This window comes from Hippopotamus amphibius, chromosome 1 (genome assembly GCF_030028045.1).
Source record: "Hippopotamus amphibius kiboko isolate mHipAmp2 chromosome 1, mHipAmp2.hap2, whole genome shotgun sequence".
Taxonomy (NCBI): domain Eukaryota; kingdom Metazoa; phylum Chordata; class Mammalia; order Artiodactyla; family Hippopotamidae; genus Hippopotamus; species Hippopotamus amphibius.
The window spans coordinates 120,199,954-120,223,525 of NC_080186.1; the positions used below are offsets into that span (position 1 = coordinate 120,199,954).

General features: G+C 42.6%; 1 protein-coding gene across 1 annotated transcript in view; it reads right to left on the reverse strand.

The window, feature by feature from the left end:
* The window catches only part of FCRL5 (Fc receptor like 5), a 39,295-nt gene extending 17,443 nt beyond the window's left edge, over positions 1 to 21,852 (reverse strand). The window contains exons 1-9 of the mRNA XM_057746560.1: positions 21,822 to 21,852; positions 14,179 to 14,208; positions 12,674 to 12,928; positions 11,305 to 11,559; positions 10,733 to 11,017; positions 9,021 to 9,299; positions 6,030 to 6,308; positions 2,922 to 3,200; positions 1,821 to 2,099 (exon numbers count right to left, since the gene is read on the reverse strand). Of these exons, the coding sequence (XP_057602543.1) occupies positions 1,821 to 2,099; positions 2,922 to 3,200; positions 6,030 to 6,308; positions 9,021 to 9,299; positions 10,733 to 11,017; positions 11,305 to 11,559; positions 12,674 to 12,928; positions 14,179 to 14,208; positions 21,822 to 21,852 (1,972 nt within the window). The remainder of the gene's footprint in view (positions 1 to 1,820; positions 2,100 to 2,921; positions 3,201 to 6,029; positions 6,309 to 9,020; positions 9,300 to 10,732; positions 11,018 to 11,304; positions 11,560 to 12,673; positions 12,929 to 14,178; positions 14,209 to 21,821) is intronic.
* Between the last annotated feature and the right edge of the window lie 1,720 nt (positions 21,853 to 23,572).

A 23,572-nucleotide genomic window follows, 5' to 3' on the forward strand; every position in this document is an offset into this window, starting at 1 on the left:
AGGTGATGAGACTCTGCCAGGAGGATGCTCTCCCTTGCTTTGCCAGGTAAATGAGTCCAGCTTTGGGCACCCGCAGGCTTCCCTGGTCGTCTTGTCTGTCTTGACAAGTGTTGCTTAGCTTCTCCCTCACTTCATTTCTTCCAGAGCTTCATGAATTCATGGCCTTTGGATTCCTATTCCAACTCAGAACACAGAATTCTAGGGCTCTAAGGGACACTAATTATTGTCTTATCCAACTTTCAGTAGAAGGTGAAAACAGCAAGACAAAGAAAATTCAAAAGTTTTGCCCAAATTATGAACTAGCTATTTTCATAGCCAGGGCTAGAATTCAGGTTTTCTGACCCACACCGGTCAGAAACTCAAGCAAGGTTGTGTTTCATGTACACTGGCTCTTTCTAGGAAAACTCAGAGGTCATGCTGTGCATGTCACTCCTAGAAAAAGTATTTTCTTAAACGTAGTCCATTAACTGTCATGTCATCCCAAGTGACCCTGCTTTCTCGGCTGTCATTAGTTGAACTAGGGGTGAGCAGTTGGTTTAAGAACATCCCATGTATAGACTTGTCAGTGGCCTATGAGTGTCTTAGAGCTACACTGCTTGACTAATTAGACTAGTTAGAAGCACTGCTTTGGCAGTTGGGGCAGATGCTGAAATACAGAGAAGGACGTCATATCCAGAAGTCCAAGGCAGTCGATGCTGAAATTAGCAGGAGTTTTGAGTAAAGATAAGTCATAAGATAGAGTCATAAGAATGAGAGTGGAGAGCACGTAGGAGCAGTAAGAACAATGCGGCAGAAGGATATAGAAAGGAAATAGCTGATGGGCCTAGAAGTAGAGAATCATGAAAGCTTCTAGCTTATCAGGCATCAATATAATCTGTTTTTGAGAACTAAGTTGAATTCTGAGAGATCTCTCAGTTCTTATTCCATGAATCTGCATATACTGTCTTTTCCTTTTTTTTTTTCCCCCTCCCTGGATATCCTTAACAAACCCTCACTCACTGGAGACATTGAGGTCTCTTTTCTTCTGATCTAAAATGATCTGATACACCAGACTCAAGATTTTTCTATCCATATTTCTGTTTCTCTGAAAAGAAAACTGAACTTTCACTTTCTACTAAACAAAGATTCTCCTAAACAAATGGAAACAGAAGCGATTTTGCTTCTAAAATGACATTTTTTCATGGTTCCACCAGAAGCTATACACCTATGATTTGCATACCTTTATAAATGTATGTCATACAGCAAAAAAAAAATTTTAAACATAATACAATGAAATGAGACTTATTTTACTGGGTTAAGTCAAGGGATCATGGAAACCCCAGAAAACCCATGAGCTGTTTTCCAGGAAGCCATTTCCTCTCTTCCCTTCACCTTCAGCCCTCTTCAAGCCTACAGTAAGAGCTTGAACTGCTTGAGAACCTTTTGGAGAAAGTAAGGTCTAGCCCACTATATGCCCATATGACTGTGCTTATAGCTAAATTAATATGTAAGTGCTATTGGGGAAATATGAGATGTTTCTGTGTATCGAGTTAGGAGAAATTGGCTTGAAGACTGAACATACAGGGCCTGAGAAGCTAATCTGAGAAAACAAATTCATTTGGTAAAAGCTGCGGAAAGGGGTGAGCTATGGTAGGGGTCTGGTGGAGCCAGGGCTAGATGAGGACTGAGGCCAATGGATAGCTGGTTCTATGAGAAGGGAGCCAAGATGGGCATGAGATTGACTGCGGTAGGAAACTGCAAGATCCATGAAGACCTCTGAAGGGGTTGGTGCAGGCAGGATCAGGTCAGAGGTGGGTCACTGGCAGGAATCCAGGACTTACCGATGACAGAGAGTCTCACGGCCTCACTGGACTGGGGGCCAAGGCCATTGTCAGCTGTGCAGTAGTAGTTCCCGGAACGCTCTGCAGTCAGAGAGAAGCTATAGGACGCTGTTCTCTGTAAAGTGCCTTCTATCTTTGTGAGCAACACACCTTCACGATAAAATTGATACGAGATGGGCAGAGAACCTCTCTGAGCTTTGCACTGAAGGCTGACCTCATCTCCCACAACAGTCCGGGTCCCAGGAGGGCTGAGGGTGAGGACAGGTTGAGACACAGGGACTGGGGAGAGAAACACTTAATCAACAGGTGCATATGCCACTTCCTGGAGCTTTCAATCAGTGGCTAGTGAGATGTCCAGTCTCAAGTCCACTGGCCCTCGGGGCAGCCAAAATCACACTGCCCCCTAAACTTGGGCTTGGAATTTGGCCACATGTAAATGGCACAAAACCGAGGTTCAAGGCCCAACAGAAACCATTTCAACCTCATGATGAGTTGACATTCATGCCGCAAGCCAAGCAAGCAGAGGTGAATCCCTCCTGGCTCACAGTGGCTGCCCCTTGCCCTGCTCCCAGCCCCTCCCCTTCTGCGCCCCCCTCCCCCACACCGCTGTCTGACCAACTCCAAAAGAGCTCGCTCAAGAGGGATAGCATTGGAGTCACTGTGAGGCTGCTCCCTGTCTTTGTATCTCATGGGGTTTGGTGCACTGGAAATGATGGGTGTCTGATGTGAAAGGGACAGGAGATGACTCTGTGCCCCTGGGAACTAGTTTTGTAGCTACCAGGGCCAAGGTGATGAATGCAAATAGGAATCGGGGGACTCACAGGACAAGAGGACAGAAAGGGAAAGGCATTTGGCTCCTCGGACATTGGGGTCCAGGAGAGAGAAAGCAGCTGTGCAGACAGCCAGGGGTGTGATGGCACCTGGGCTGCTCAAGGAACAGGCTCAAAAGCAGCAGGCAGCTGTTTCCGTGAGCCGTGGTGTCGAGAAGGACATGGGTTGGGTCAGAGGAAGAAGCAGGGGAAACGTGAAGGTGGGAACACATTTCTGGAGGGGTCTGGGATAGAGGCCAGGGATGGGTCCCTGATGGAATCTAGGGCTTACCTGTGACAGAGAGTCTCACGGCCTCACTGGACTGGGGGCCAAGGCCATTGTCAGCTGTGCAGTAGTAGTTCCCGGAATGCTCTGCAGTCAGAGAGAATCTATAGGGCGCTGTTCTCCATAAAGTGCCTTCTATCCTCTTGAGCAACACACCTCCACGGAAAAACTGATACGAGATGGGCAGAGAACCTGTCGGAACTTCACACTGAAGGCTGACCTCATCTCCCACAACAGTCCGGGTCCCAGGAGGGCTGAGGGTGAGGACAGGTTGAGACACGGGGACTGGGGGAGAGAAATGTTTAGTCAACAGGTGCTTCTGCCACTTCCTGGAGCTTTCAATCAGTGGCTAGTGAGATGTCCAGTCTCAAGTCCCCTGGCCGTCAGGGCAGGCCAGAGTCTCCCAGCTCTCTCCTGTTCTCCATTCTGGTCTTCTCCTTTCCCATCAGATCTGGCCCTTCTCCTCTCCTGTCTCTGCTTGTTAGGTGACCTCACTCCCGTTTTCCAGACGAAATGATGTTCTTGGGGAAGAAGTCCCTTATTTTGCTGCCACCAGACTGACACCCTTTACCTGCATCAGCCTCTTGCCCTGCCCCTCTGCCCAGTGACCCTGGAAGAGCTGCCCCTCCACCAACTCAAGGAGGATCCTCCTCTTTCTTGACCCTGAGCCCACCTGCCTCTGTCGTGGATGTAAATTCTCTGCCTCTATTGACTTCTTCCAAACACCACTTACATGCGTTTAATCGGCTCTCCATTAGAAAAATAAAACAAAACAAAACCCTAACGGCATTTAATGTTCCCAACACCTCTTTCTTCTCTTTTCTGTGGACAGACTTCTAGAAAAAGTGATCTAACTTTATCATCTCTGCTTCTTTCCCTCACACTAATTTTTTGGCCATTGCGACCTTATTTTTATCCCCACCAGCATACTAAAGTTGATTTTTCATGTTTGTGTTTATAATGATGATAATACTAAGAATAGATACATATAATATAGTGTTTTTAACCATGTGTCTGGTGTGTGAGTATTTGTCATATATAATTTGTAAACATATGTAAGCAGACACTAATTTAATTATCAAAACAATATTGAGAGGCAGCTACTGTTATTGCCCTTATTTCACAGATGAAAAAACAGGCCCACAGGGGTGAAATCGCACAGCTAGTTAAGCGGTGAGGCTGCAGTCAAACCCAGGTAGTCTGGTTCTCACTTGTATTCTTCTGCTTTCGTCTTCAGTGCTTCGTGGCTAAATTCAGGGGATGTGACTCAGTTCTTACCTTCCATCATCTATCAGCTCTGCCTTCTCTGAATTGGCCTCTACTATCTTTTGCTTAAAACCCTCCCTGCCCTTGGTTTCACTTTGGTAAACACTCCCACGGTGTCTCTTCCCTCAGCCACAGTCCCTCTCCGTTCTCCCTTCTCAGCAGAGGCTGGCCTGGGGAGGGTCTGTCTGACTTGACATTCTCTTCTTGGGTCCAGTCCTTTACACCTGGCCACTCCCCACACTGGCTCTTTCACCATCCATTCTTCACCCTGCAGCTGGACTGCTCTTCCCCAGTATTAAAAACCCTTCGTGGGCCCCAGATTACTCTTTAGAATAAAGCCCGAGTCCTTCCCATGGCTTCTAAGGCCTCCTAATCTGGCCCTGCCTCCGTCTCCCACCGCATCCTGTCTCTTTGATCCATTTCTCTCTATGATGCGGTAATAAGAACTCACCTCCTATCAGGCCCTTGCACATTCCCTCCTTCCAACCACACAATTCTTTAGCACATTTGTCTACCTGGAACACAACCTTTTTCTTCCTCCCCCAACTCCTCCTTTCTTCTTTTGGAATGTTTCTACTTATCCTCAGGTCCCAATTCACACGTGAACTCTTCTAAGAAATTTCCTCTCACCTCCCAGTACAGATGGCCACGCCCTCCCATTTGCACCACCACAGCTTCCAGCTACTTCTATACCTTGGGTTAGTGTTTGCCCTGTTGCCCGTGTATATCTGCCATTATACACTAAGAACTCTGTGCACAGGGCTTTGTTGCTTTAGTCTACATATCCTTAGATGTCAGTACAGTCTGGCATACAGTATACATGCAATAATTTTTACTAGGTGAAAAAGCGAGCCATTCTATAGAACTTTGCGCATCTCTGAGAGCATTTGATGATGACATCCTTCCTCCGATTTCCTTGGGTCTCTAGATGTCAGGAGCACAGCTTCTCTGTCTCTTTCACTTGATGTCTCCCTCCAGGGTTCCCTGATCCTTTCCTTTATAATCTTTTGCACATCTATTGTGGGAGGGGCTGGATTCTGGCTTCTCTCCAGCCTGGTTCTACTATTTTTTTACAGAAGAGAAAATTGAGGCTGCTTCCAGGACCAGCCAGGACTGGGTTTACTGCCATCAAACCCAAATCACACTGCCCCCTAAACTTGGGCTTGGAATTTGGCCACATGTAAATGGCACAAAACCGAGGTTCAAGGCCCAACAGAAACCATTTCAACCTCATGATGAGTTGACATTCATGCCGCAAGCCAAGCAAGCAGAGGTGAATCCCTCCTGGCTCACAGTGGCTGCCCCTTGCCCTGCTCCCAGCCCCTCCCCTTCTGCGCCCCCCTCCCCCACACCGCTGTCTGACCAACTCGAAAAGAGCTCACTCAAGAGGGATAGCATTGGAGTCACTGTGAGGCTGCTCCCTGTCTTTGTATCTCATGGGGTTTGGTGCACTGGAAATGATGGGTGTCTGATGTGAAAGGGACAGGAGATGACTCTGTGCCCCTGGGAACTAGTTTTGTAGCTACCAGGGCCAAGGTGATGAATGCAAATAGGAATCGGGGGACTCACAGGACAAGAGGTCAGAAAGGGAAAGGCATTTGGCTCCTCGGACATTGGGGTCCAGGAGAGAGAAAGCAGCTGTGCAGACAGCCAGGGGTGTGATGGCACCTGGGCTGCTCAAGGTCAGGCTCAAAAGCAGCAGGCAGCTGTTTCCGTGAGCCGTGGTGTCGAGAAGGACATGGGTTGGGTCAGAGGAAGAAGCAGGGGAAACGTGAAGGTGGGAACACATTTCTGGAGGGGTCTGGGATAGAGGCCAGGGATGGGTCCCTGATGGAATCTAGGGCTTACCTGTGACAGAGAGTCTCACGGCCTCACTGGACTGGGGGCCAAGGCCATTGTCAGCTGTGCAGTAGTAGTTCCCGGAATGCTCTGCAGTCAGAGAGAATCTATAGGGCGCTGTTCTCCATAAAGTGCCTTCTATCCTCTTGAGCAACACACCTCCATGGAAAAACTGATACGAGATGGGCAGAGAACCTGTCGGAACTTCACACTGAAGGCTGACCTCATCTCCCACAACAGTCCGGGTCCCAGGAGGGCTGAGGGTGAGGACAGGTTGAGACACGGGGACTGGGGGAGAGAAATGTTTAGTCAACAGGTGCTTCTGCCACTTCCTGGAGCTTTCAATCAGTGGCTAGTGAGATGTCCAGTCTCAAGTCTCCTGGCCGTCAGGGCAGCTTAGTGCCTTCCAGGCTTTTCTCCCCAGCTCTCTCCTGTTCTCCATTCTGGTCTTCTCCTTTCCCATCAGACCTGGCCCTTCTCCCCTAATGTCTCTCCTTGTTAGGTGACCTCACTCTCATTTTCCAGACGAAATGATGTTCTTGGGGAAGAAGTCCCTTATTTTGCTGCCACAAGACTTACAGATGTACCTTGTCTCTTCCCTCTGCCATATGACCATGGAATATCTGTCCCCTCACCTGCCCAAGCCACTCAGTCTTCTCATCAGTTCCTGCGCTATATTTCTCCTGTCGCTGGGATTGGCCTCAGGGCTCTGCCCTTGGCCCTTTTCTGTTCCAGATTCACATATTTTGCCAGGACCGTCTCCTCGGTTCCTACACTCTCCCTGCATCCAGTCTGACCCTCTCTATTTACAGCTGAGAAAACTGAGTCAGGAAAAGTTTAGGAGATTCACCTGTGGTCACTCAGCAGACTGTTTTCAGGGTCAGATAGGACCTGAGTCTGTCTGCTGACTTCTGGTCCAGTGCTGAGTCATATCATCTCTTGAAAGTGTAACTGGAGTTTGCCACCAAAGAAGGGAATGTCAGAGGGCTCTACACAAGCTATTTTCCTCTCACTACCACAACTACCTTCACAGCTTTCAGGATAAGATGGCATCAGATGCTGGTAAAAGGAAGTGGTGTAGTTTGGGGTGGTGTAGTATGGTGTAGTAACCATAGTTAGAGTAACCACGATGTTGCTACCTGTCTCTGTATCCTACATGGATGTGCACATTGGTTATTGCCAATCATTAACTGTTGATTGGAAAGACAGATATCTCCACAACCCTGGGATAGAGAAATGATTTGAGAACTACTAAGATTGATTGGAAACTCATGCATCTGGAAATTTGAAGGATAAAGAAAGAAAAGAGAAAAACATTGAGTTCTATAGATGCCAGGACCAAGGAGGGGGAGAGAGAGAGATGCTGGAGACATATTAAGGGGTGTGATGGTATCTGAACTGGTCGAAGGATGAGGCCCACAAGATAGAGACACTTGTTCAAAGATCTGGGAGGGAATAGGGATATTAGGATGGTGTTATGGACTGAACTATGTCCCTCCAAAATACATATTTGAAGCCCTAACCTCCAGCATGACAGTACTTGGAGACAGTGCCTTTAAGGAAATAATTAAGATCAAATGAGGTTATAAGGGTAGGGCCCTAATCAGATAGGACTGATGTCCTCACAGAAGACGAAGAGGTATGAGAGAGCGCTCTCCGTGGGCACAGAGGAAAGGTCATGTGAAGACATAGAGAGAAGGTGGCCTGCTGCAAGCCAGAAAGAGAAGCCCTATTAAACACCAATCCTACTGGCACCTGCTCTTGGATTTTTAACCTGCAGGACTGTGAGAAAATAAATTTCTGTTGTTAAACCACCCAGCCTGTGGTATTATGTTATGCCAGCCCTAGCAGACTAATATAGATGAATTGGGGAAGAAGCAGGAAGCAGGTAAGAGAGTAGAGATTTGTTGGGATGTAGTAAGAGGAAGATTAGATCCAGGAATCGCTGGACTTTTTTTTTTTTTTCGATTGACAGAAAAATCAAGACTGAGTATCATCTAAACCAAATAATGCTGAACTCTGAAATTTCTCTTTGTCCAGAGATTGCTGATCTGACAGAATCCGGACCCTGAAGAGTTTTCACAGCTATGTTAGGAGAGTTTTGGTCAGACTGTGTATTTCACTCTTGATGATTCACTCTAAGGAATTCCTGAGGGTGTTTTCACAGGAAGGAGCTCAGATCTACCAAGTAGAGGCAATGAGCCTGCCATGATGCCGTGTGAGCCAAAAGCCTGTGAATTTCTGTAGCTGCAGTCTTTAGACCGTGGGGGAATGTACAACCTGACTCTGGCTGTGACTTCTGGTGGTCAGAGTGAACTTGCTTCTCACGGAGAGTGGCCTCTCCTTACTGCCTGGGTCCCCAGGCCATTGTCTGAGCACAGGAGTCCTTCCCAGAATGCTCTGTGGGCAGAGAGATTTAGGGATGTTCCTCTACTCTAGGGGTCTGGGGTCCTTAGGATTTCAGCCTTATGATGAAACTGATACAGAGTTGAAAGAGAAGCTCCCTTTGTTTCACAGTGAAGCTCTGAAGCTCTGTCTCATTCTTCCCAGCATCCTGTGCCCTAGGAGCCCTGAGGGTGATGAAAGGATGTGTCATTTGGGACTGAAAGAGACAATGAGGTAGTAGCGGGGAGGGTCCCTATACATCCTTAAATCAAGGAGGCTTATCGAGAGAAACGGTCCCAGATCATTCCAGTTCTAAAATTCTATTTGTTCTGGCTTTATCCCAGGAGCCACTGCATTTAAACTAAAAAGTAATTTGTAAGTCTGAAGATCCTAAACATATACTAATCACTGAGTACTCTCTCTGACCTCCATTTCTAGAGTTTCCAAAAGCTCCCACAACCCCTTCTATCCCTAAATCCCACTCCGGTTAGTCTCTAACTTCTGGTAGATTACTCAGAGTAGTAAATTATTGGCAACATCCACTCCCACCCAACCACCGTGTGGTCTTCACGAAGTTTGAAAAGCCATTCCTCAGGTGATATCTGGCAGACACACCTTGCACACTAATGGTCACTGGGTCACTGTGGAAGGAGGAGCGGCCATCCTTGGCAACACAGTAATACTCTCCAGCATCGCTCTTTTGCACCACAGGGATCTTCAATTCTGTTTTGCGGGAAGTGTGAGGCTTTGTTTCTGCCCTCAGCTTGTTGTGTTTTCTGTACCAAGAGATGGTGATGGGCCCTGAAACTCCATTTACTGAGCAGATGAGAACCAGCTCCTGCCCTTCAAACACCAGCTGTGAGTTGGAGTATATTCGGATGTCAGGAACAGCTTCTAAATGAATAAAAATGACATGCGGGCTTCTTGGTATTGGGGCAAGTCATAGAAGAAGAGTCACAGGATGGGAAGGGCTAAGTCTGCTGACCTTGGCCTGGGGTGGAATTGAGCTTGTTCCTTGGGAAGAGGGAGAAAGTGGAGAAGAGAATGTGGTCCCCTCATGGTTTGGGAGAACTTCAACTCCCTGATGAACTAGTGGAGCATCTGGCACCAGGAGTAGAGGCAACCCTGCCCACTCTCCCTTTGTGCCCTACCTGTTAGAGCATGGACCAGTCATTCTGGAATTTATACCCTGTGCCCAATGGTGGTGTTGCTTTCGGGAAGTGGTGAGGATTGTGAAGGGGGACAGGAAGATTTGGCATCAGAGGTACTTGTTCTGATGCTGTGACAACTGCAGTGACTAGCTGGAAATCAATCATTGGCTTACACAGCAAGCTTGCCTGCAGTAAGCGCTTCTTAACACCTCTGCCTGTCAGTTAGATGGTCAAAGGAGGCAGGCCCATTACAGTCCTCCTAAAAGTGGAAAATCTGTGATGAAAGTGTTCTATACTCCTGGTGGTTATGGTTTTACCCTAGGATGTTGGCTTCGGGCAGTGCCTTTTTGAGTCATCTTGGGGGCTTGAAGAACAAGGGAAGATACCTGGGAACAGAGAGGGAGTAGGGCTTGAGATTGGGGTTCCATCAGTTATGGTGGGGGAGATCCTATGCTAGAAATTACTGTTGCAAATGTTGGGTAACACTCTCTCCACTTCCTCTCAATTTTCCAGTCCAAACCAGGACTGGAAAAAACCTGTTGCCTGTGACTGGAGAACAATTATTAATAAAATCTAGACAGTGTACAAGAAACAGAACATTCTCTTTTGCTTAGGAATAGGAGTGAGTTTACGGAGAATGCTACCCACTTTCACCCCTTCCTCACTCAGGAAAACATGCACCCCAGATCTGCATCTTTCCTAATGCTCAAACACATTTCTTATGAGATAGGTCAAGTTTAACCAGAAGGGGCATTTGATTATTGGTTAGCAGTCATGCTTGAGGACCTGTACAGTTTCAGAAACTTAAGGAAAAGTAATCGTGGGTACAACACCATCCCTAATGACAGCAAGTTGGAACTATTTACTCCCCAAGCTCTCGTCCTTTGGTTTTCTTACTCCTAAGTTCTCTGCTCCAGGCATCTAGCATCCTAGGAATCTGTCCATCTGGCTGAGCAGAGCCCATCCAGCCCAATCGGAGGGCTCTGCCACAGCCCACGGCTTATGCTGATAGGCCTACTAGGGAAAAAATGGTGTCAAGGAAGAGAACCTTCAGAAGAAAAAGAAAGAGTTGTAGCTCATGGTGTTGAAAGAAAAAAATAAACAAACTATTGTGCCACTCTACCCGGCTCTTCCCAGTCCCAGTCTTAGCAAGTCTCAGAACTCACTGACACTCACTTTTCACCTGTATCTGTATTCTCTGGCTGTATTTCTGGACAGGGGGAGTCACGCTCTGTGCCTGGCACCAGTAAGACCCTGATTCTTTGCTCCGTATGGTGTGGATCTGGAATTCTGGGGAGTTTCTCCAGTCTGACCGCTGGGACCAACTGTCGCTGAAGAAGTAGAACTGGAGCTGGACATCTGACCTCTGTGGAGAGAGCCGGGTCTCACAGGTCAGGGTGACGGTGTCCCCTTCAGTGGGCTGGGTGGAGCTGGCTCTCAGCACAGGACTTGGAAACAGCTCTAGAGAGAAGAATCACAACAGTCCCCAGAGCAGTGAGGCTTGGAACTGCTCTGGAGAAAAACACAGTTCATCCTCAGCACCAGCAAGCAGAGCACACAAAAGCAGGCAGAGGAGATGCCACCTTTGGTTCCTCATATCCTTCAGCCCAAAGCACAGTAGTACTTTCTCTGTTCCTGTGGGAATGCACCCTGAGGTTCTGTGGTATCTCAGTCTACCTTTTGATCCTCCACAATCTCAGGGGTCCTCCTTTTGATTAACCTATTTCACAAAATAATGAAGGCTTTACCTTGGACTGTGATTTTGACTTGGTTTGAAGAAACCAAGTGACCATCTTCCTTAACTCCAGTACAGTGATAATCACCATTGTCCTTCAGGCTTGCTTGATGAATATGGAATTCATTGGTTTTCTCAAGGACCTCCAGGTGTTTTCCATTCTTGGACAGCCTCATACTATTCACTACTGTGTTCACCTTTGCTCGGCATCTCAGAAGCACAGACTCGTTTTCAAACACATCACTTGGAGCCTGCAGGATCAGGTTGGCTATAGGAAACAAAACAGCAGTTGTTCGTTTCATCCGATTATGTCTCCCTTCTTTTCATTATTATTCCAATAGATTTTATAAGACTGGGGACTAGGAAAAAGGATTCTTAAAGTAATTACCATTTCTTTTTTTTCTTGGTCTTTATTTTTATTTAATTTTATTTTTTTGGCCGTGCCATGTGGCTTGTGGGATCTTAGTTCCCCAACCAGAGATCAGACCCGTGCCCCTTGAAATGGAAGCACAGAGTCCTAACCACTGAACTGCCAGGGAAATCCCTCTTTTTTTTTTTTTTTGTTTTTTTTCTGGTTTTAAAAGGAACACATATGCTTGAGAAAATTTCAAAAACAGAAATATAAATTAATCTTATCATCTCACCACCAAGATTTTGGCATACATTTTTCCAGTTCTTTTTTTTATGTGCATGTATGTGAGAGCCTGTGTGTATTTCTTTTTATGAAATTAGGATATTTATCTACTTGATAACTTACTTTTCACTTACTTGGCTATGAACACCTTTCTATGTCATCAATATCATTCCCTAACCTGGTTTTCAATGACCACAAAGTTTTCCTTCAATGACAGTAAGGTAATTTACTTAGTGAGTTTTCTTTTCTTGATGATTTAAGGTTCTTCAATTGTGATTGCATATATCTATGATTATTTCAGTAGGTAAGTTCTTAGGAGGGGAATTGTTGGGTCAAAGAGAGTAAGTATTTTCTTAGCTCTCTGCTACTATACTGCTTCCTTGTTCACTAAAGTAAATAACATTATAACTAGAAAGATATGACTTCAAATTCAAAACAGGTGGCTTTAGGACAGAGTGGAAATCTCTCTCTCTCTCTCTCTCTCTCTCTCATTTATCTACCTACCTATGTATAAAATATTAACAAATCCTCATGCAGATTACTATTCCAAATACATTTTATAAGCCTCAAAATGTACATAGATTCAGAAACCATTCAAATAAATAGCTTCTCAAATTTCCTTTTACCTGAGCAACTTGTAAAATATATACATTCCTGGGTCTTATTTCTATAGCTTTTGAATTAGTAAATATAGCTGGGTTTGGGGTAACTTTATTCTTTATAAATTTTTCTTTCACTTCTTTCCCACCTGAAGAAAAGAGTAATTCCACACGATTACTTAGGAGTGAGTTCTGGGCCTGGCATTTGTAATCTCCAGATTCATAGACCTCATGGGTGTTTCCTGAGATTTCAGGTTGCATTTTTCCCTGAAGATACCAATGGTACCATTTTATTTTCTCTGGTGCATCAAAGGGAAATGCTTTGCAAGTCAGTGTCACTTTCTCTCCTTGGAAGACAGTGGTCCATGGAGGATGGAGGGAAATTACAGATTTTGGTTCGGTAGCTGTGGAGGAAAGAGAAAGAATCTGAGGTGGAGTGGCCTGCAGTCCCCACCACAGTGGTTTGTGAGGCCCAGACTGGAGGTCCTGGCTTTGGAGAATCCCTAAGAAATCCCCCTGGGAAGGTCACTGATTGCTTACGGCTGTGTTTGAACCAGGGCACTCAGCCAGCAGAAAGTGATTGCTGAGGGTATGGCAATGAGCAAAGTGATTTCAAGAGGGCGATACTAGCGAGATTCACAGCCAAATGTCAGTGGGAAAAAAATGGCTGGTTAGTCTGCTATGGAATTGGATCCTGGGAAAAGTCATCCCCTGCCCCTGCCACTTCATCATGTTCATAAACTCATAAGAACCTTCCAAGGAGTTGTTAAAATCACAATTTTGCACTTTCCAAAAAAGGCTAAATCATATTAAGATGCTGGCACTGACAAAAGCTTGAGAGATTAACTTGTCTCACACCTTCATTTTATAGATGATGTCCAGAAAGTGCCCGGGAAAATCCCATCATAGCTAATTGTGGTAGAGCAAGGAATGGACAAGTCATTAGATAGAATCCAGAGGTGATCTAATTAAGGATGAAACCCTGGGTCAGCTGATTTTGGACAGGAGAGAGGTTGTAGAGAGTTCTTGCTATTCATGGGTCCTCAAGTATCCAAGATACTCTCTGACACAAAATAATGGCGATAACGAGTCAGAACTTTAAAAAACATGGGATATAGACAATTTTTCTTCTCCCCCAATCTCCTCTTTCTGTGTATTTCTTCCTTTTAAGGGCCCATTTGTTGGCTGTTTTTCGACTCTCCATATGTTTCCTGGAGATTCTACTCCTGGAACTTTAGAGAATGCAACATTCCCACTGGTATCTCCACAGTGTGGTGTTTTCAGAGAAGTTTTTCAGCCTTGCTGATTGGAGAACATCTTATCCCAGGTCCTGCATATTTGATATGGAGTTAAGATGTCCTCACTTGTTATCTGGGGTCCATCTGCAATAGGAGTAAGTGCAGGGCCTAGTGAAGGCCAGGAGCTGCTTGTACTTTTGCTGCTTCTTTCAGGGAGGGTCAGAGGATGAGCACATGGCTATCCTGGCCCTTGGGCAATGCTAATAGACCAGGTGACACTTTCACATCCTTGCCTACCTCACCAAGAGAAACAGGAGATATTAGAGATCCTTAGACAATCATCACAAATATTTCATATTTATTAGGGAGGCACTCTTATTCAGGGACGCTGAAGAACATAAGAAAGGAGAACTCACCAAATTGTCCGCTGACGAAATTGACAGGAGCTGTAAAAATATAAAGAGCCAGAGATGAGCATGGAGGAAGGATTCTTTGGCTTTTCAAAGGTAATGCTTGATTTTTTTCCATTCATTCATTATTTCTTTCATTAAAATTTATTTTTTAATGTAATAGTCATTTATCAAATGTCTATTTATACTGGTCATTGTGCTTGGACTTTTAAAATGAATAAAAAATGGTATCTGATAGCAAGAAGTTGATTGGTAGGCTAAACAGAAACCTGAAGCAAAATAATATAATACAGGGTATAATTGCACTATCAAAAATACACATGGGGCATCGTGAAGGCAGAAGGGCCACCCATCCCAGTATGTAGGGTCTGTGTGTGTGAGTGAGTGTGTGACAAAGAAGGTGGGTGGACCATGAAAGATACCTGAAGGAAGTGATGTTTGAGAAAATGGAATGAGAACATAGGGGTCAGCCAGGCAAATGTGTTTGTGAATGGCAAGAGATGATGGGGAGGGTAACAAAGACAGAAAGGGCACAGACGTGAAGAAATAGGATTGGTGTCCAGGAGGTGGGCAGGGAAGTAGTTCTGGAAGGTAGAGAGTTTAGGGGAAATCAGATTAGACAGGCTGGCAGGGCCTAAGTTATGGATGGTAAGTAGCTATGGTTTCATCATAAAAGTAACAGGGAACCATGGAAATGCTTCAAGTAGGAGAGCGACAAGACTGAAAGTTGTAACTTAGTTGACGCACTCTGGCAGATGTAAAGCAGAAAGATTGGAGAGAAGGCAGGGCAAGAGATGATGATATTTAATTTCCCTCAGACTGTTTATCCGATATTATCTGATTTGCTTGTTTATTTGTTTACTTTCCCTTCTCTAGAGTAGAAGCTGGGTGAAAGCAGGGACTTCTCATGTTCACCATATATCATACAGAATTTATAACAGTGCCTGGCTCATAAGAGATATTCCATAAATATTTATTGAGTAATGAATTAATTAAAGTACTAGCTCAGTAAGTATCTCTCCTTGGGAGGATACGGATTTGAGAATGGGGTAATGGAGAGGCAGAAAAGGCAAAATTGACAAGTTTGTAAATTGACTACACATTCCAGATGTGGGACAGATTTGATTCATTCATTCAATAGAAATTTTTGGAATGCCAACCATGTCTAGGAGCTGGACAAGGCAATGGAAATCCAGCAGTGAGCAAAAGGGATATTATCCCTGTTCACATGGGGCTGATGGAGAAGTAATCCACACCTAAGTGTTATAATCAGAACAATGTATTATTTGCCATTTTCTAAATATCTTGGCACCATGGATTTTGTATTGTTTTATAAGTAGCTAATGGTTTTTAGTATATTCTACACAGTAGATGCTCACATATAATATTCCATGTGATATTTTCACTATCCCTATGAGGAAAGTTCTATGATTATTCCCATTTTACAGACCAGGAACTGTTTAAGCAGCTGGTAGGGGTAGATAGGAGATTTTAACCCATTTATTTGAATCCACCTTGTTTGACCCCAAAGAACATGCTCCTGGACACTACCCTATCCTGCCCCTCTTTATTGGTGCCACACTAGGATGTGCTACCTATTTCTGGAGTATTCCGTGCAGCTTCCAACTATGGGGCCCTTTTTTTCTCACACTGTGCTGCATCCCATCCCTGCCCGCTCCAGCTCCTACTGTCTCTTTTCATGAAATCATTATTGACATAATGATTTATTATCCTTTTTTACTATCATTGGTAACTTTGCTTGGACAATTGTTTAACTGAGATCTTGTTACATAGATATTTCTTGTACATTGGCCTTGTTGAAGGCCCTTCTATATCATGAACTTCACGAGCACAGAAATGCTACCTCCCATGTCTTCCCAACATTCTCAGCACCTAGCATAGTGCTGTGTATTAATGTTACTAAATAATTTGTTGAACAAATGAATAAATATATTTTATTATAATATTTTCAACTTTGGTAAAAAACCCAATCAGTTGATACATGTGAATTGATAGACTGATATACACCCAGAGGCACAAAGAGAATGTCATGTGTTGGGAGTGACATGAGCAAGATGGTAGAATAGGAGGTCTCTAGTCTTTGTCTCCACCCCCTACAGAAGCAAATTTTTGGCAGCCAGCCATCTACAAACAAAAGCTGAGAGCTTTGAGATCTAGAGATTATGAAACCCCACTGCAGCCCAAGACCAAGGAGGGCCACTTTGAGAAAGCAAGCACATGCCCTGGTAGAAGACTCACTGACTATGATCACAGCTACAGACTGAAAGCTGCCTTATTATCCTGTGAACTCAACTCTAGCCCCAATTGTCCATCATCCTGCCACCAGCCTCTTCTGCCAAGGAATCCATGCTTATCCATGCCCCTGGTAGCAGGCCCACCAACCTCAGGCCTGAGTTCTGTTGCTGAAGCAGTTCTGTGACCCAGATCCAGTCCCTCTCTAGTGTAGCCCAAAGCAGTCTTGCCTGCACAGGGTTCTACCCAGGGACCCAGTGAAAGCCAGACCTGTAAGCGCCCCTGGTAACAGAACTTCATATCTTGAACTTGATTGTGGTCCTTAAAGTTATCCTGTGACCCAGCTCCACTCCCAGTCTCTTGAAATTTAGGAAAGTCCTGACTGCCCAGGGATGAGCCATGCAACCCAATTGAAGAGTGCTCAGGGACCTAGCAGAAATCACACCCATCCATGCCCTTGTTTACAGGTGTGCCACTGTGAACCCAAATGCAGACCCAGCAACATCCATGAGCTCCAGCTCCAGCTCAGCTCAGCCGTGATCCTGGAGGCCATCCTATAATTTCATGGAAGAAGCAGTATTTACCTGTCAAACAAGTAAGTACCAGAAGGAGTTTCTGCTTTTCTAAATTCACAGACACCAATGCAAAGCTACACAGATCATATTTGTTGGGCAAATATGTCAGCATCAAAGGAAACTAATAAAGCTCTAGTAAGCCACCCTAAAGATCCATGAACTGCTTTGACTAACAATTCAAAATAAGAGTCTTAAAGAAGCTCAGTGAACTATAAGAAAATGCAGACAACTAAATGAATCAGCAAACAATACATAAACAAAAAGATAGTTTAACAAAGAAACAGAAAACACAAAAAAGAACCAAATAGAAATCTTAGAGCTCAAGAACGCAATGACTAAGGTGAACAATTCGACAGACACCTTCAATAGCAGAAGTGATAATGCAGGAGAAAGAATCAGCAAATTCAAAGGGAGGTTATTTCATACTGTCCACTTAGAGGAACAAAAAGAAAGAAGAATGAAGAAGAGTGAAGAAGAACTTGGTAATTTGGGGGATAACATTAAACCAATCAATATATGCATTATTGAAGTCCCAGAAGGAGCAGAGAATAAGGGCAGAAAGATTGTTTAAAGAAATAATGATGAAAAATTTCTCAAATCTGGGGAGGGAAATGAACATCTAGAATCATGATTCCCAAAGAATCCCAAATAATTTGGACATCAAAAGTTCTAAACCAAGACATATTACAATCAAATTCTCAAAAGTCAAAGACAGAGAGTTTTGAAATCAGCAGGAGAAAAGCAACTTATCATACACAAGGGAACCCTAATAAACCTACAGTGGATTTCTCAGTAGAAAAATTGCATGCCAGGAGAGAGTAGGATAATTAAATTACTGAAAGAAAAACAAAAACAGAAACAAAACCCTGCCAACCCAAAATACTATATATGGCAAAGCTGTCTTTTGAAAATGAAGGAGATATTAATGAACCCAGTGACAGAGCAAGAATAAAGATGCAAATATAGAGAACGGACTTGAGGACCTAGGGAGGGGCGAAGGGGAAGCTGGGATGAAGTGAGAGAGTAGCATTGACATGTATACGCTACCAAATGTAAAATAGATAGCTAGTGGGAAGCTGCTGCATAACACAGGGAGATCAACTCAATAACTGGTGATGACCTAGAGGGGTGGGATAGGGAGGGTGGGAGGGAGGCTCAAGAGAGAGGGGATATGGGGATATATGTATAAATACAGCTGATTCACTTTGTTGTACAGCAGAACCCAGCCCAACAGTGTAAATTAATTAAAGAGCTGGGAAAAAAAGGGGGGGAATAAATCAGAATAAAATAAAATTACCCAGAAAAAAATAAAAAGAAAATGAAGGAGAGATAAAGACTTTCCAAGATAAACAGAAGCTGGGTAAGTTAACTACCATGAAACCTGTCTTACAAGAAGCTAAAAGGAGTTCTTCCAAGTTGAAATTAAAGGACACTAACTAGCAACATGAAAACACATGAAATTATAAAACTCACTGGTAAAGGTGAATATACAGATGGTTTGACTTATGATGTTTTCAACTTTGTGATGGTGCAAAAACAATATGCATTTGGTAGAAGCCATACTTTGAATTTTGAATTTCGATCTTTCTCTAGGCCAGCAATATGAGGTACGATACCCTCGTGTGATGCTGGGCAGCAGTGTGCTGCAGCTCCCAGTCAGCCACACAGTCAAAGGGGTAAATGTGCAGCAATCCTGTATCTATATAATCACTCTGTTTTTCACTTTCTGTACTGTCTGCAATAAATTACATGAACTATTCGATACTTTATTATAAAATAGGCTTTGTGTTAGATGATTTTGCCTAACTGTAGGCTAATGTAAGTGTTCTGAGCATGTTTAAAGTAGTTGAAGTTAGGCTATTATATTCGGTAGGCAGGGTGTATTAAATGCATTTTAGACTTATGGTATTTTCTAATTATAATGAGTCTATCGGGACATAACCCCATCATGAACTGAGGAAGATCTGTATAGTTATATTCAGACTACTCTAAATACTGTGTCTTAGTTTATTCAGTCTGCTATGACAAAAATGCTATATTGGGTAGCTTATATACAACATAAATTTATTTTTCAAAGTTCTGGAGGCTAGAAAATCCAATATTAAAACACTGGCAGACACATCTCTGGTACCGCTCACTTCATCATAGCCATATTCTCACTATAATCTCACATGGAAGAAAGCATAAGAGGACTCTCTTTGGACTCTTTTATAAGGGCACTAATCTCTTTCATGATGGTTCTGCCCTCATGACATAATCACCTCGCAAAGGCCCCATCATCTCCTAATACTATCACCTTCAGTGTCAAAATTTTAACATATGAAGTTTGAGGGGAAACAAACATTCAGACCATAGCATCCTATACAGTGGCGTATAAATCACTTTTAACTCTAGCGAAAAAGTTTAAAAAGAAAAAAGTATTAAAAATAACTATACCTACAATAATTTGTTAATGTGTACACGATATAAAGTGTGTAGATTGCGATATCTATAACAAAATGCATGAGAGCTAAAAGTGTAGAGTTTTAATATGTGATTGAAATAAATTTCTTAACTTAAATTGTCTGTTATATTTTGTATCGGTCCCATAGTAATCACAAAGAAAAAAACTGAAATAGATACACAAAGACCCCCAAAAGCCAAAACTATCTTGAGCAAGAAGAACAAAACTGGAGGCATCGTATTTCCTGACTTCAAATTGTATTACAAAGCTATGGTAATCAAAACATAAAAATAGACATATAGATCAATGGATCAGACCAGAGAGTCCAGAAATAAATCCACACTTTTATAGTCAACTGATCTTCAAAAGGGGTGCCGAAAACATACAATGGAGAAAGAATAGTTTCTTCCGTAAATCATTCTGTGAAAATCGAATATCCACATGAAAAAAAAATTGGATCCTTATATCTCCCTGTGTACAAAAATCAATTCAAATAGATTAATGACTTAAAGTATATGACCTGAAACTGTAAGACTACTAAAGAGAACATAGGGAGAAAGCTTCTTGGCATTGATCTGGGACATGAATTTTGGCTATGACCCTAAAAGCATAGGTAACAAAAGTAAAAACTAAAAGAAATGGGATTGCATCAAAAGTAATAGCTTTTGCACAGCAAATGAGACAATCAACAATATAAAGAGTAACCTATGAAATGAGAGAAAATATATGCAAACCATATATCCGATGAGGAATTAATATATAAAATATCTAAGGAACTCTAACAAATCACCAGCAAAATACAAATAACCTGATTTAAAAACATGACATGAATAGCTAATCTCAATAGAAGACCTACAAATGTCTAAAAGTATATAAAAAGATGCTCAACATTAGTAATCATTGGGGAAATGCAAATCAAAACCAAGGAGAACACCTCATACCATTTAGGGTGGTTATTACCAAATAGGCAAAAAATAACAAGCGTTGGTGAGGAAACCTTGTACACTGTTGGGAACAATATAAATTCACACAGTCATTATGCAGAAACAGTGTAGAAGTTCCTAAAAAAATTAAAAGTAAAACTATCGTATGACCCAGCAATCTCACTTCTGGGTATATATTTGCAGGAAATAAAATGAGTATCTTAATGAGATTCCTGCACTCCCATATTCACTGCAGTAGCTAAAATACTAAAACAACCTAAGTGTCTGTCAACTGATCAATGGATGAAGAAAATGTGGTGTATATACACACACACACACAAAATGGAATCTTATTCAGCTTTAAAAAAGAAAGAAATCCAGCCATTGTGACAACATGGTTAAACCTAGAGGATGTTGTGCTAAGTAAAATAAGCCAGACAAAGACAAATACTGCATAATCTCACTTATATGTGGAATCTGAAAAAGCTGAGCTCACAAATGCAGAGAAGAAAATGGTGTTTGCCAGGCAGTGAGTATGATGTGGGGGAACTGGGGAGATATTGGTCAAAGGAGGTGAGCTTTCAGTTGTAAGATGAAGCAGTACTGGAGAGCTAATGTAGAGTATGGTGGCAAATAATGTATAATTGAAATTTGCTAAGAGAGTTGATCCCGAGTGTTCTTAACACACACACACACACACACACACACACACACACACACACACACACACGGTAACTATGTGAAGTGAGAGAAATGTTAACTAGCTGATTGTGGTTGTTATTGCATAATATATGTATATCAAAACATCTTGTACATCTTAAATATACATAATTTTTATGTCAATTATACTTCAATAAACCTGGAGGGGTAAAGAAAGAATGTCATACATATTAGGTTTTCCCCTTGCCTTGCCCACTTCCCCCTGTGAGTCTCTGTCTTTGTGTCCCCCTCCCTGTGTTCTTTACCTGTCAATCACAGCTTGGCAGACAAAGCTGCCAAGTAGTTTGCATCTGTGTGCAAAAGAAGGAGACATCTTTCGTATTAGAAAACTTTCCCTCGCATCTCCAGCACCATGATCTGGCAATGTCACACAAGCAATAAACACACCTGCTTTGCAGAGAGAAGTAGGGTCTTCTCTGAATAAGACAATATGAACAAGCAAATGTAACACATTTTCTGGACTTCATCAAGTGATATTTGTTGTAGAAAAAAAATGAATAAACCCTTAAGTGTTGTGGTCACTGTGGTTTCCATCTCTGTAAAGTTGAAGCTCTGACCACTCTTTCAGCCTCAAGGAAGGAATCTCTGAGCTATACAGTGATTCCAGAAAATATAACCTCTCCAGGCAGAAAAGAATCTCTGAGCAGGGGCTGAGCCCCAAGAAAAGGCCAGGTCTGTGGTAGAGAGATGCTGACCCTACCCCACCCAGGGCCCATGTTGAGTAGTTCTACTTACCCAGGACCAGCAGTGACACCCACAGCAGCATGAAGACTTGGCCTGCTCAGAGCTGAGACCAAAAGAGAGGATTTCTCAGGAACACCAGATTTGGCTTTGATCTTACAGTTGTATACTGTCACAGTAGCCCCAAGGAGGACATCTGCGAAATAGCTTTTTCAAAGAGCAGGATGCATTAGTAAATTAGAAAAAAGGAAGTGGAAGTACCCATCTTTAACTACTAATCAAAGTTTCCTGCCCTGTGATCAAAGTGAAAAAATAAATGTGAGGGTTTTTAAAAACTCATATCCTTGACCCCACATTTCTATTGCTAGGAAAATACCTTAAAGAAAGTATGGAAAATAGCTCTAAAATAATGTTATTGTAACATCATTCATAATAACCAAAACACTGGAAGTGACATAATAGGACTGAATGAATATGGGACTGCTTGAGAATATTCTGAAACATCTAAACAATGACACACAATGCAGACATTAAGAATGAGAAAAATTTGCACATATAAGAAGGCAAGACAACCTTGATTAATGTGAAGAGAAAAAAGTGAGGAGTAGATTGGTATTTACAGTATCATCCCATTGGGGTAGATGTAAAAAATAGAGCACATATGTATATAAACTGACATAAGTATCATTTTCTATTTCCTGGAAAGTATACCTAAAATAGTTGTTATATTTGAAGAACTGTGGATGGGAAGGAGACATTTTATTTTATGTCTTTCTATATTGTTTGATTTTTTTTTTTAAATTGCTGTGTTTGTAAATTGCTTTTATAACTTTTTAGAAGTTAAGTTTCCATCCTGGTATCCTGATAATAAAGATACCTAAGACATTAGCTGCCATGAGGAATGTCAGTTTTTTCTTTTCAAATAGTTTTCCCCACCCTTTCTTTCTGGGTCCATACCTTGTTCTTCTTAAGGGGACAATTAATCTCATATCTGCAGATGCACATCACCTTACATGCATTATTTTACGTTCTACCTACTTCACTCTGAGACAAGAAAAGTATACGGGTAAATAGAGATTATTCCATCTCAGCCCAGCAGGAGGACCTCAGGGGTACAAAGAGCTTTTATTGCTTTTGAAGCTAATACAAATAGCTCTGCTGTATATATATTCTTGTATAGGTCTCTCAGTGCATGTGGGCGCCCATTTCTGTTCTGTTATATACCTGGGAATAGAATTCCTGGCTCATAAGATTATTTTAGAAGGTTCAGTTTAGAAGGTACTGCTAAATTATTTTTGAAAGTGGTTGTGCTAAGTCCTACATTATCAACCAGTGTGTGAGAATTCTCATTGCTGTAAAATATTTGCTACTATTGATATTATAATCTTATAAAATTTAGCCACCATGCTAGGATTATCTTAATGCAGTTTTAATTTTCACGTCTCTTAAATTATGCAACTGAGCACATTTTCATGTTCTAATGGGTGAATTGGATATTCTTTTAATCTCATTGGTCATTTTTTCTTTTCCGGCCTTAAAATATAAATTTTATTTCATCTGGCCTGCAATTTTTTGTGTGTAACATCATTGTCTGGTTTTGGTATCAGGGTGACGCTGGTATCATAGAATGACTTCAGAAATGTTCTTTCCTGTGAAATTTTTTGGAAGAGTTTGAGAGGGATAGGTGTTAACTCTTCTCTAAATGTTTGGTAGAATTCACCCCAAAGCCTTTTGGTGCTGGGCTTTTGTTTGCTGAGAATTTTTAAATTACTGATTCAATTTTATTACTGGTAATTGGCTTGTTC